This window comes from Eretmochelys imbricata, chromosome 5, assembly GCF_965152235.1.
Source record: "Eretmochelys imbricata isolate rEreImb1 chromosome 5, rEreImb1.hap1, whole genome shotgun sequence".
Lineage (NCBI taxonomy): Eukaryota > Metazoa > Chordata > Testudines > Cheloniidae > Eretmochelys > Eretmochelys imbricata.
This window is the reverse complement of record NC_135576.1, coordinates 78,620,156-78,633,572: the sequence shown is the minus strand read 5'-3', so window position 1 is coordinate 78,633,572 and position 13,417 is coordinate 78,620,156. Positions and strand designations below refer to the sequence as shown.

The following is a 13,417-nucleotide window of genomic DNA, read 5'->3' as shown; positions in this document are numbered from 1 at the left end:
TTATCCCTGCTCTTTGCCTTGGAGGAGAAAAAAACAAACAAGATATTTTAGAAAAAACTAAAATATAAGAAATAGATGGAGCTCTCAGTCTCAGGCTCAAAAAGCGTATTGAGCACAAGGAAAATACACAATATGTTCTATACAACTTCTTGTTATAATACTACATTATTATGATTTTGATTGACATGACAAACAATTACTAAGAACAGAGTGTACGCACATAAACAGGGCAGCTTTCAAGCCATCTGATGTGACAAGTATCTTCTTGATTCTCGTGCCCTACATTTCCCAAGAATTACTGCAACCACATACATCACATACACAAGGAAAGCAAAACCGGGTTGAAAGCTACAATAATCTGATAAAGGAAATTAAGCATTCAGGGAGAAAGAGTTTGGACTATAACAGGGTCTGGGTGGGGAATTAACATAAGACAATGAGTCAGCATTTGACTTAGACAGAAACTCTAAATTGGCCAACCTTAGTGATTGAATCCCCTTAAGCTACTGTTTACAAATGAGAAATGGACTGGACTGGGAATCATACCTCATTTGAGCATTTTGGTGGTTGGCAAAGAAACAGAGCTGTTACTGCTGCACACCATTAAGCAAACAAATTAGTGAATTCAAAAGCTTCCCGAGTACACCACTTTGTTCAAGTTTTGATGCGATAACCCACTTCCATTAAACAGAAATTAATATCATGTTTTTCACTTGCAAGTGGAAGTGCAATAAAATTAGCTTTCTGGAGGCTCTTTAGTCACTATGTATAACTACATTCCTCCAACATCTTAAAGGGATGCCATAAATTCCATTACTGTCTGAATATTTTTAACTACTATTCTTAAAAGCAAAATCTAAGACACTGAAAAATGATCAGAAAAAAAATTCCCTGTTTTTAGTTTTCTACTTTGTGAATTTGACAGCACTGTGTATATGTAAATTCACCATGTCTGGTCAGATAGCCAGTTTTGCCTTTTTTGCATTGGCCTCTCTATCAGGAGGGGAGAAATACATTTGTTTGGTAGGGACAAGTATAATATCTAAAGCTGCTGTTATACTTACTTGTAGAAACTGACTCTATTTAAACAGATATTTAATTGAAATAAAGTTTTAACTAAATATTACTAATATTCATTCGTTTTTCATTTTTTACCCTGGTTAAAAAATATAAAGTGCTGCACTGTGCCAAGTTCTCCAAATTGGCTAATATTAAATAAACTTGAGTAGTTAAAATCTACTTAAATATATATAAAATTAAAATGAACTAAAGTCATAACGTTAGAGGATTTAGTTGATATAAATTTTAGAAAGCTATACTGCTAAACTACAACAGGCATTTGTAGAAATTCAACATACAAAAAGTCAAACTTTCTGCACTTTTCTTTTCCAGTTTGGCAGTTGCAGAACAAAAAGAATAAGGGAATGTAATTATGGACATAACTATGAAGCAAACTTTTCAGCTGAAAACAAGAATCATGCCAGGAGTTACAGGGGAATAGGTTGCAGCATGTGGAAATAATCAATCATGCAAAGAAGCAGAAAATACCTGTACCGAGCCACCATGTCTGTCAGCTGCAAGGTGAGCTCTCAAGTGATGGGGGTTTGCCTGCTGGGAGTCCCAAGCTGCCCTGTGGTCTGCCGACTGCCAATTATATAATGCATTAAGCATGCAAGGAAGAGGAGGGAAAAAAACCCAAAACATATTAAACCCCTCATGCTAGTATTACAATGTAAAATAAAAATCCCACAGGAATACAACACACAAACAGAATGTAACCAGCTATGTACATATGCACATGAATGTATATAGTCTTTAAGTTTAAACATGTATCTAACAGATTTATTTGGGAATAAGCTTTCGTGGCTAAAAACCCCGGTTCTTCAGATGCATCTGAAGAAGTGGGGTTTTAACCCACGAAAGCTTATGCCCAAATAAATCTGTTAGTCTTTAAGATGCCACCGGACTCCTTGTTTTTTTTGTGGATACACACTAACACGGTTACTCCTTGATACTTGACACGTTTAAACTTTGCTATTTACTATAGCTAAAAGTTGTGGAGTAGCTAAAAACAAAAAAATGTATACGCTCAAACGTAACTACCAGGCAGATTAAGAATCTGGAAATAGCAGAAAGCATAACAATAAACAAAAATAAAAAACCCCAAACCAACTGTTTTTATTATTTTAAGTAATTCCAAAATGGTTATAAGTCTCTTGGGGTATGCAAAATTTCTCTCGAACATAGCAAGATAATTAAAAATATGATGAAGACTCCAGAAGAAAACAAGAATTGATGATTACATATGTTTAAAATACAATGCTGCAATTGCACATCATGCATGTTATAATAACTGAAAATATACATTCAACAAATGCAATACAAAATGCAGCGCACAATTATTATATTGTATATTCCTACCCTTGCATCAACAAAAGCCTGAAATTTTCTGAGAAACAAATTGAAGTATAAAATCACAATACTGATCAAAGTTATCAGCTTACTGTAATTCTCCACTAGTTTGGCAACAAACTCCTAATGAAATTCTCAGACTATATCCTTTAAAATAACTGATTTTTGTACAGAAACCTTAAACCTTTTAGGGCGAAGCTTTTGAAACTAGTCACCTACATTATGTATGCAAATCTCATTTGTATGTATAAAGTGGGTAACTATGTGCAGATGCACTTTTTTTTTTAATACTAGAATAAATCACATGTGCATATGCATATGCATATATATATATATATATATATAGGGTGAAGTTTATATGTTCACTTGGGAAGCTTGACCCTTAAACTGTACAGCATATCAAAGTAAAATATGATTTATATATTTTGTACAGATACTATTTCAACCTTTACATAAAACAGTTATTGATCTGTAAGAAAGTACTTAAAAATACATTTTTCTCATGACAGCATTCTGGTAATCTCACCTCAGAATTGTATACACTCTGAGCACCAGGTAACAATGGCGAATTCAAACCTTAAGCAGTCCATCTGTTCTTATAGCCTATGATTGAGCATGAAGTGTTTTCTCTAAGAAAAACTTGACAATACTTTTAACAGAAAATCTAGAATTCTCACAAATTTTACTGCCTTTTGAATTTACTAAGGTGGCAGTAAACTATAAATATGATGGGACAAAAAATGCAATCTTAGGAAAACAGAACCCTCTAACACTAGTGGGTGATTCACTGTACAGGGTGCAAAGTAAGAGACTGTAAGATTAAATAGAAAAACTAAGGAAAAAATACAGCAATGCTCCTTAGGATGCAGTTCATCAAAAAAAGACAAAAACCTCCCACTTATTTATAATTACAACTTAAAAACACAATAGCCCTTTATGACCTTTATTTAAGATTTACAAACCAAAAACATTCATGCATTAATAAGGCTACCTTCAGCAAACATAGAAAAAAAATGGACAGCAGAAACTGGTGTCAATTTGAAAATATGTAACACAAGCAATAGCAAGGCTGTTTTGGCACAAAGAACCAACTTTATAAAAAGGATGACATAAAATAAAGCTGATAAAATCTTAGGTGAGCAGCATACCTGATTTTTGGATTGTTGCATCTTATCTCTGTGCTGATGTGCTTCTCTGTTTGATGACAGTGCGGGGTCCGAATGAATTGAGCCCACTGGAGTAGGCTACAAACATAATATATTATGTAGCAAATTGTTAAAAAATATTTAAGTTTTTTACATACCAACAATTATTGAATTGTAATCCAAAACATGTTTCTGAACCTGCCATGGAAATGTACAGAGATGTGGCCATACAAAACCAACAGCAAGTCATGAAGCAGATCCTCACTAATTCTTAAACTTGGTAATTGCCTCACAAAAACCAGTATCATGCTCTCCCTTCACAAAAATTTAGGAGCAACTTGCTGCAATGATGTCTGATTATAAAGACTTCACTAGTCTATGCTGCAATGCATTCACTAGTATGCTAGGACATGATGAGTTATTGTAAAATGGTCCAAATAAAAAGTGTATTTTGTGAGGAGTTCCTTAAATTTTTGTTTGCTTACATTTTAATTTGAAAAGTTTGCCACTACTCCAGCTAGAAGTGTCAGTCCCACTACAATTAAAGTTGCATCAAGTATCCATTCTAACCTATTTCGGTTACTGATAACTTCCTGTAAGATTTCAGGCTGAAATCTTCTATGACTAATCTCTGCCCTCTTTGAAAGTATGAAGAAAAAAAAAGAGGATTAAGCCACTTTTAAATGTGAACACAGTGGAAATAAAAGATATTACCATCTTACAAATTTTCTTCCAACTTTTTTTTTTTAAAAAAAAACAGATAATGAAAATGGCTGGGGTTTGAAAGATACAATTTTGTCTGGGGAGAATGCTTACTGAAAAGCAGTGCATTTCATTGTTCCAGAGGAAATTTGAGTTCACCACCTTATTCGCTTTTGAAAAATTGTTTACCAACTATTCACAATGGTATTTTTTCACTTAGTTTGTAAGATGTGTAGCTAAGGAATGATTCACTGAGGCTATTTTCAAGATTAGCTTAGCTAAGTAGTGAAAGTTTATAAAGTTGTTCAGGACAGAAGGTACATGGGGACTGAGAAAAGCTTCTGTAAACATTTTAAGATGCACAGCAGGGAGTCCCACTTTGATCATTCCCAAGGAAGGTGTTCCTTCCTATAAACGATCTAAGCATGTGTGGGAGAAGGCATTCTGGTGATGTATAAATAGTTCCAGACTGTAGAATTTTAACACACTTCAAATTTGTAGAAGCTAACAGAATTTCCAAATCCTAAACAGGGAAATTCCTACCTTTTCACTTTAAGTAAAGAAAAATCCATAGAAAGATTATATCCTTAGAATGTTAAACAAGCATGGGTAAGTAATCAAAGACAGAATGTGCCAAATAAAAGATTTCAGATGCCCTCAAACTTGGACTGTCCCTTTCTGAGTGCTACAAAATATTAACTTCTGTTAAAAGCCACAATACATTTGTTGCTATAACTTTATGTGCAGCATACTGTAGTACTATGTAAATACCATAATCCTATAAAATCATGTACATAAAAAGCACAGTTGTTTCATAGGGAACTGACACAATTTCCGACACTTAAGAATCAATTGTGCACATGATCAAAGTTAGTTTTGAAGTCGCTGCTTCATCCCTGTATACATTATCGCATGTAAGTAAGGACGAAGAGAATATGTATGCTGCTGTCTCTCATATTAGATTGTTGGCTCTTCTAAGCAGGGAGCACATTTAGTTGTGTTTTTATACTGCCTAGCACAGCAGGAACCTTATCCATGACAGGGCCCCTAGGCACTACTGCAATACAAAATAATCGTTATCATGTACAAAAAACCCCCCAAACAAAACAATGCTATCAGAATGTTATTTGGGTTGCAAAGCCAAGCCCTCAAAAGTTAGAAAGAGCCAGATAAACAATTAATCTAATAACAATAATTATAGTGTAGACTATTGGAGTACTGACAATCTTAGTAAAATATGATTGGGAGAATAAGTTACGAAAAAATATACACAAGTAAATAAGGATACGTATATACAGGAGCATGACATTAAATTTAGTGTAAGTAAAAAAAGAAGAAAATGTTACAAGATTATTTCAAGTTGTAGAAAAAATTCTGTAAGTCAAATACAGAGTTTTGTAAAATGAAAGCTTAGAATAGATAATATTGGAGCATGCAACCAAAGTTCTATTGACTTAGACTATGTTTTCCATGAATTTTTGACTGTACAAATATTTCTGTCTGGCTTTTCTCAAAAAAAGTTTTGGTCTTTTTGGGCAAAAATTGAATTTTTGTAATTTTTCAGTGAAAAGACAGAATTTTCTACAGATAACACCCCCACCATTTTCTGATCAGCTGAGACCCTAACTGTGGGGGCTAATCCTTTAGTTCCTGGCAGTAGCCAAAAATGTTTTTAAAAGGACATTTTTATTGAGTATTTTAACAAGATACTTAGAAGCTCCTTCAAGCCACCTGTCTCAGCAAAAGCTTGCAAGCAGCAGCTCATGTGCCTGTCAGGCTGGACAGGCAAGGTGTGCACTTTGATGTCACAAAGGGAATGAGGCTTTAGTATAGCTTCAGCTTAGTATAGTTTCAGCTATAAACCTCAGATGCTGAGAAGTGATTTCTCAGTTGCTTAAAACTTTCCCAAAATGAAACCACCATACACTCCCAATGACGACTCTGTCCTTGCAAAGTTTCAAATGACAATCTGTTACTCTGCTCAAAAGATGATTAGAATTCCTACAACCCCCTATTATAAAACAGAGGAGGGAATTTTATTTGATGTTTAAAAAAACACCACACCTTTGGTAAGAGACCCAGTACGAAAAAAATCTCAGACCAAAAGGTGATATTTCATAAATTTCACAATATGTAAAAACAGGGGATTACAATGGAAACTGTTCTGCAGCTTTCACAATAGTATCTTGACTCATAATCTTAGTAAATTTTATAATACAAGAAAAATTATACACAAATATTAAGACTAACTATGATAGCTAAAAAAACTGGTTAGACAAAAATACAGCATCTTTGCTTAACTGAACTCACCAGCTGTTTCCCAATCCAGTCATATTCATAATCAAACATATAGCCCTTCCGATCAAATAAGTCTGTAAAGAGTTTTCTTAAGTAGTCATAGTCTGGTTTTTCAAAAAAATCTAGCCTTCTTACATAACGCAGATATGTAGCCATTTCCTCTATACAAATGAGAAATATTCATAATTGCCATTTCTGTTTTATTAATGGTTAAACAATTTCATTAATCATTGGCATTTAAAAACAAACCAAATAAATCTTTAGCTTTCTATATAAAATTCAGATTGATTTTGTCATGTTAATTTACTTTATCAGTTAAGTTTTCATGTTCCACAGCAGTTAATGCATTTTTCCCTTTGAAACAATTATGCACCTATTAACTTTATGTTCATGAGTATCCCATTCAATTTAATGGAACTGCCATATGTCTAAATGCTTGCAGGATAGGAGCCAAAAAAATCAACTTTTAAAAATCATGCTAAAATCTATCATTACTAGACGTGAGAGATTTATACAGCAGAAAACTCCCCCCCCCCCCCCCCCGGCTTATTTTATACATTTGATAGAAGTTTCTTGTTTAGTCAATTTCATGGGTGCTTCTGTGTAGCAAATTAGTTTCATATGTCTGAGTCTTTTACAGAGAAACCAGGGAAATAAAATATCTTTTTGTATAGGAAAATGTAACTATAATACCACAAAAATTGTTAGGGGGACTCAGAGGCAGGAGTAGTGCCCAAAATGAACTGTAAGTAGTTTTAAGTAAGTCAACTTCAAAATGATGGTCATCTACCAGTAAGAAAAGTGTTACAATAAATATTTTTAAAAAATATTAAATCTGCTTTCTTATAGATGAGAAGGAGACCAAAATTTTATGCTTCAGGACAAACTGATCACTATCTGGAACTGGAAATAAACTTCCTCCCCTCTTCCCTCCTCCCCACAGAATGTCAATACATTGAACAATTAGTGATTTTCGGCCTCTCTCCTAATCCCCCAGCTTCAACAACAGTCAGTGACAAAACTCTGTAATGTTTCATTATATTTTAAATTACTTGCATTAACACAATATATTTTATGATATGTATTTGAAAGCCACTTTTCTTAGTAATGTATACAGCCCTACAGTACTAAAAACAAAGATTTACTGCAGCGTCATTTTAAAGATAAATTCACAGATTCATCTTCATTAACACAGTTATTACCTGGAAAGTTTTCGCACAATACTTCGACAGGTGTTGCTCGTTTTGTGTCTCCAATTTTCTGATAACGTTCTTTTAATGTATCAGCCTATGATGTGAAAGATAAATTTATAACTTCAGAAAGTATTTTAGGAGACAACTTTACTAAGGAAACACCATGAAGAAGATGACTTTTTTTTTATTAAAAAAAAGAGAGAGAGATGAGGATATTAAAAACACTACCTTTAAACCTTGCCACGGAAGGCTCCCTCTGAGAAAATACATAAACATATGTCCTAAAGCTTCCAAATCATCTCTTCTACTTTGTTCTGAAACATAAAATAAAAAGGTTATTAGAACGTTACGTCTGCTTAAAGTATACTTTAATTTTTCACATGATTTAGAAAAAGTTTTAATATATTTAGACGTTTAACAATATAAAAATATTATATTAAAGTAGTGCACATTTTTGCCTATTGCGGACCCTATTAAAAGCAGAGTTAAACAGAAAATGCCAATGCAGAATATAGATATGTTCATCTTAATAATACAAGTCATTTTTGGTATAAAAGGAAACTGATCTGATATTTAAAATTACACTTTCAGTAAACATGTCCACATTTTTCAACTATGTTAAATGAGAACAATTTTACAGTCTGTCATTGAACAAATTTCCTTCTTAAAATGATGAAAATTAATGTGGTACATGGAAAAAGTAATATTTGTTCCACATCTATTCACTTTATGGAGTTTTTTAGGAAGCCAAAGGTTTTATTGGGGAAGTAAGAAGTCTTACATGGAAGATCAGTCAAAAAGCACCATTGAGGAAGTGAGTAGCTGTAGCTTATTCCCCTATCTAGCTGACTTTAGAGTGGAACTGTGAATGGAATTACTTTGCAGTAATACAATTTTTGCTTACATTAATGAAGTACTAATCAGCATATTAGAATTCCGGAATTTAAGCCACAGTATTCCATAAAGTTTCCAAGAGAATAAAATAAGAAAACCAACAACAGTAAATTCCAAAAGATAACTCAAGTGATTCAAATGTGCAAAATTCACAAGTGCCCCTTCGGTTTCTGAAATTCTAACTATTAAAAGCAAAAACACATTTCTTATTGACAAGGTATTATTCACATTTTAAATTACAGATATCAATATATTTAAGAGTCTTCAATATAGGTAATTCAATGATCTTTAGATTATTCAATTATACAATGTAATACCCCAAAATCTTAAAGCCAATAGAAAAATTACTGCTGCTAGTAAGCATTATCATCCCTCTACTACCGGAGATGAGGCATACAATTATATAGGATATTTTTTTTAATTAAGGTGATTCATTGGATTGAAAGCAGTTCCATAAATACACAAGTAACTTGTCAGTCTCAATAGTAAAATGTTGTTTGGTCACCCAGTTTTAAAGCAACAACAGATTACTACTACTACTAATTTACTTTATAAAGAGTATAGACATGGCTAATGCTGAACAAATTTATCTACTCTACTCCTTATAGTAGATCAGGAAGTTCATAGCAAAAAATTTGCCTTTACAGACCGAATCTTAGGGCATTGCCACACTGGAAACTTCAAAGCACTGTCGCGGGAGCAGTCCTGCAGCAGCGCTTTGAAGTGCGAGTGTGGTCATGTGCAAGCGCTGGGAAAGAGCTCTCCCAGCGCTCCTGGTAATCTACCTCCATGAGGGGATTAGCTCAGAGCGCTGGGAGCACAGCTCCCAGCTTTAAAGCGCTCTGACTTGCTGCACTCAGGGGGGTGATTTTTCACATCCTTGAGCCAGCAAGTTAGAGCTCTATAAAATGTAAGTGTAGCCAAGCCCTTAGACACAGTTAGGGGATTGTGAATTTACTTTGCATTGTGATGTCCTTACATTTGACTGTTGCTTCCCTTCCCAACAGAAGCAGTTTTAAAAAATGCTTATTCCTTTAAAAGGACTCGACATTAAAAAGAAACAGCATTTTGACAAAAAGGTAGCATATTTTACAAACTGCTTAACTTGGAGTTCTCTTGCAAAGAACAGTTGATGCTTTGTTTCTAAATAGTATGTGTTTCATGATTCAGATTTGCTGTATTTTCCCTCTCATTTGCCATTAAGAACAGTTGCAAGAAGATAATAATGTACTTTTCTGAGTTGGTGTACTTTTTCCTGACAGGTTTTCCTAAGTTCCTGTGGTGATATAAATTTCCATTTCCATGAACATGATTGAGACCACAGATGGGAAAGCAACAACAATTTAAATAAACTCTTCCGTTTCCCTGCAAATGCACTTAGTAATACAGAAGCAAAGAAATGAGAGGTGTCAGACCATAGTATGAAGACAACTGTTTCCAAACAGAATATTTATTGAAGTTGTCAAAGCAATGCCAGTAGTTATTTAAGGATCCTATTAATGGTTGCTTTTGACTCATGTATTTTAATTGAAGAAAAATTTGCTGTGATTAATGCTTCTTTCCCCATCTCTTCTTAGGTTATCGCAAATGGTGAAAAACATTGCTACAAAATTTTTGTTCATCTGAAGCAATTTGTGAAGTACACAGACCAGTTTTTTGTTTAAGATGTAATTAGAAAAAGCCACACTGTAGGAGTCACCACTCATTTTAGTAGACCTTTTATAGACAAAAAGATAAATGGCCATTACTCGTAGAAGAGAATATGCTGTTCAACAGCTAAACCCATTTAATGTGTTCTAAATTAGAGTTGTCTGAAAAAGGTAGATTTGAAGTACTTGTCAATATAAGAGGAGATTAAAATGTTCACAAAGAGAAGCAAATTAAAAACACCACATTTAGTAGCATAGATAAAGCTTAACAATTTTAAAACAGCAAAGAGAAGCTCTATTAGCAATTCAGATGAATTTGTAATTGTGCAAGATGAACAAAGAGGCATTCTCTTTCAGAGCTGTTCGGTGGGCATGACAAGAACACACACCGCATCATGCATTAGGATAATGCAGATTGCTCCACCAGGTGTGTCAGCCTTACTCTGCAGACTTGTGCAGTAAGAGGACATGAACTTGTCTCCTAAATCAGGTGAGAAGGGCAGTGCTTAATTTGCAACAGGGCTGAGCCCCAGCTCTTCTAGACTTGACAGTTCATAGCCTTGGCACGTCTGAGCTTGCTGCATCAGTTATGAAAGTAGAAAAATGGCTTGAGCCCCAGCATCTCTTTCATTACAAATTAAGAACTGGAGAAGGGGTGAGTCAGCCCTGCTTACAGGGATCAGCTCCTGGTACAGGGCACACGAGAGGGCAGAAATTAAAAAGCTCCTATAAGGGCAGATCACAACCTAGTCCTAAATCAGTAGTCCATTATCAAGAAAACTTGACTGAACTTACATTCAAAACACATTTTGTTCAGTTGATCCATCATGCACTCAATTTCAAATTAACTTTTATTGTATTGCATGAGTATATAACATTACACTAATAAGACCTAAAGGTTGAAAATTAATTGCGTAAGTCAGAAAATTCAGAGATGATGAAATTTGGACTTTCATATGTAATATACTAAAATCACATTGGACAATATGGCATTCTTTATAGACAATAGAACAATTTTGCTTTCCCATAAAAATCTGTCAGCCTGGGGACGTGCAGGGTCGGCAGCTTCTGGAAGCAAGGCCCCCTCTATACACAGAAATACATCTGCAGTATCGCTCCAGAAAGAATCTTCCCAAGATACAACTGTAAGAATCAAAAATTATTAAATACTATGTGAGTCAGCCAGAAGGATGTGATGGTCGTCAGAAACATTTTTCACAAATGAAAAAAAGCAACTTTCTAGCAAGGGCTCAAAAATGGGGTTGTTATGCCCTTAATTAACAAACAGAGACTTTGACATTCATTTTCTTCACACTGCAGTCACAAGAGAGGTACCAATTTTAGAAAATATTCTCCAAAACTATAACATACTGTGGAGGTAGATTAATTCTACCTTGAAGAAAGAAGTTTTTAGTCAAGAGAGAAAAACAAATTAAGAGCTTTAAATTCAAGATTCAGGCTGTAAAGTTCATATTTTTCCACACACTCAAGCAAATTCTGGACTTTGTCTTAGAAAGTCCAAGAAGATATTGCTATAGTCTCCATGAATGCTATCTATCTCTATTAGAGCTGTTCATTAATCGAAGTTAACTCACACGATTAACTCCAAAAAATTAATCGTGATAAAAAAATTAATCACGATTAATAAGTTTTAATCACACTGTTAAATAGAATACCAATTGAAATTTATTAAATATTTTCAATGTTTTTCTACATTTTCATATATATTGTATTCTGTGTTGTAATTGAAATCAAATTGCATATTATTTTTATTATAAATATTTGCACTATAAAAATGATAAACAAATGAAATAGTATTTTTCAGTTCACCTCATACAAGTACTGTAGTGCAATCTCTTTGTTGTGAAAGGGAAGGTTACTCACCTTGTGCAGTAACTGAGGTTCTTCGAGATGTGTCTCCCTCTCGGTGCTCCACTTAAGGTGGCAGTACATGCTGCCACAGTCGATTGAAGATTTTTGCTAGCAGTGTCTGGTTGGGGCACGTGTGCACAGTAGCTGTCTCGTGGCACCGCTGGTGGTTCTTCTAGCACGTGCACACCCCGACCCTCTCAGTTCCTTCTCTACTGTGGAGCATTTAGTTCTTTTACTCCGAAGCAGAGGGAAAGAGGGTGGGTAATGGAGCACCCACAGGGACACACATCTCAAAGAACCTCAGTTACTGCACAAGGTGAGTAACCTTTCCCTCTTCTTTGAGTGCCGTCCCTGTGGGAGCTCCACTTCAGGTGAATGTAGAGCAGTGCCCTCATGAGAATGGAAGAAGTTTCAGAGTTGAGCCTGTAGCTGCAGCTAGGACTGTGAAGCCTACCCTTGTGTCTGCGCTCAAGCTGAGCTTAATGACATAATGATTAATGAATGTGTGTTCAGATGCCCGTGTGGCTGCTCTGCATATGTCTACAATGGGTACACTGTACAGGAATGCTATGGAAGCCACTACGGCTCCTGTCAATTGGGACTTCTCCGTTACATAGGGAGTAGCACAACTGAATACAGTTTGATATCCTTTTAGATAGTCTTTGTGTGGATGTAGCCACACCCTTTGATCTTTCTGTCATTGACACAAATAGTCTGGGAGATTTAGGGAAGGCCTTTCTTCTGTCAAGATAAAAGGCCAGGTTGCGATGGACATCTAAATGTATGTAACACCACCTCTTGGGGGTTGTTGTGTGGTTTCAGATAAGTGAATCGGTGGAATGAGGACGATATTTTGAGCATGAATTTAGGGCGTGTCCTAAGAGTCACTTTGTCCTTGTAGAATATTGTGTATGGGGGGTGAGCCATGAGTGCCCCATCTCACTCACTTTTTGTGCCAATGTGATGGCTATCAAGAATGCCACTTTCATAGATAAGTGAAGAAGACAATGCTAAGGATTCGAATGGTTTTCTGGTTAGGCATTTGAGCACTAAGTTTCAATCCCATGCTGGTGTGGCTTCACAGATATCCAGGTACACATTCTGTAGCCCCATTACAAACCTCTTAGTAGTGGGATGGGCAAATACTGATGTCCCATTCATCTGTTGATGGAAGGCCATTATGGCAGTGAAGTGAACTTTAATAGAGTTCGTAGCCAGTCCTGAGTTTAAGGATAGTAGGTAATCCAGGATG

General features: G+C 35.1%; 1 protein-coding gene across 5 annotated transcripts in view; it reads right to left on the bottom strand.

Moving 5' to 3' along the window:
- The window catches only part of CSNK1G3 (casein kinase 1 gamma 3), a 157,889-nt gene that overhangs the window by 33,965 nt on the left and 110,507 nt on the right, over nucleotides 1-13,417 (bottom strand). For all 5 annotated transcript variants that reach the window (XM_077817379.1, XM_077817381.1, XM_077817380.1 and 2 more), the window contains 5 exons: nucleotides 7,979-8,064; nucleotides 7,760-7,844; nucleotides 6,570-6,718; nucleotides 3,561-3,656; nucleotides 1,549-1,644 (listed from right to left, as the gene is read on the bottom strand). In XM_077817379.1, coding sequence (XP_077673505.1) covers nucleotides 1,549-1,644; nucleotides 3,561-3,656; nucleotides 6,570-6,718; nucleotides 7,760-7,844; nucleotides 7,979-8,064 — 512 coding nt within the window. The remainder of the gene's footprint in view (nucleotides 1-1,548; nucleotides 1,645-3,560; nucleotides 3,657-6,569; nucleotides 6,719-7,759; nucleotides 7,845-7,978; nucleotides 8,065-13,417) is intronic.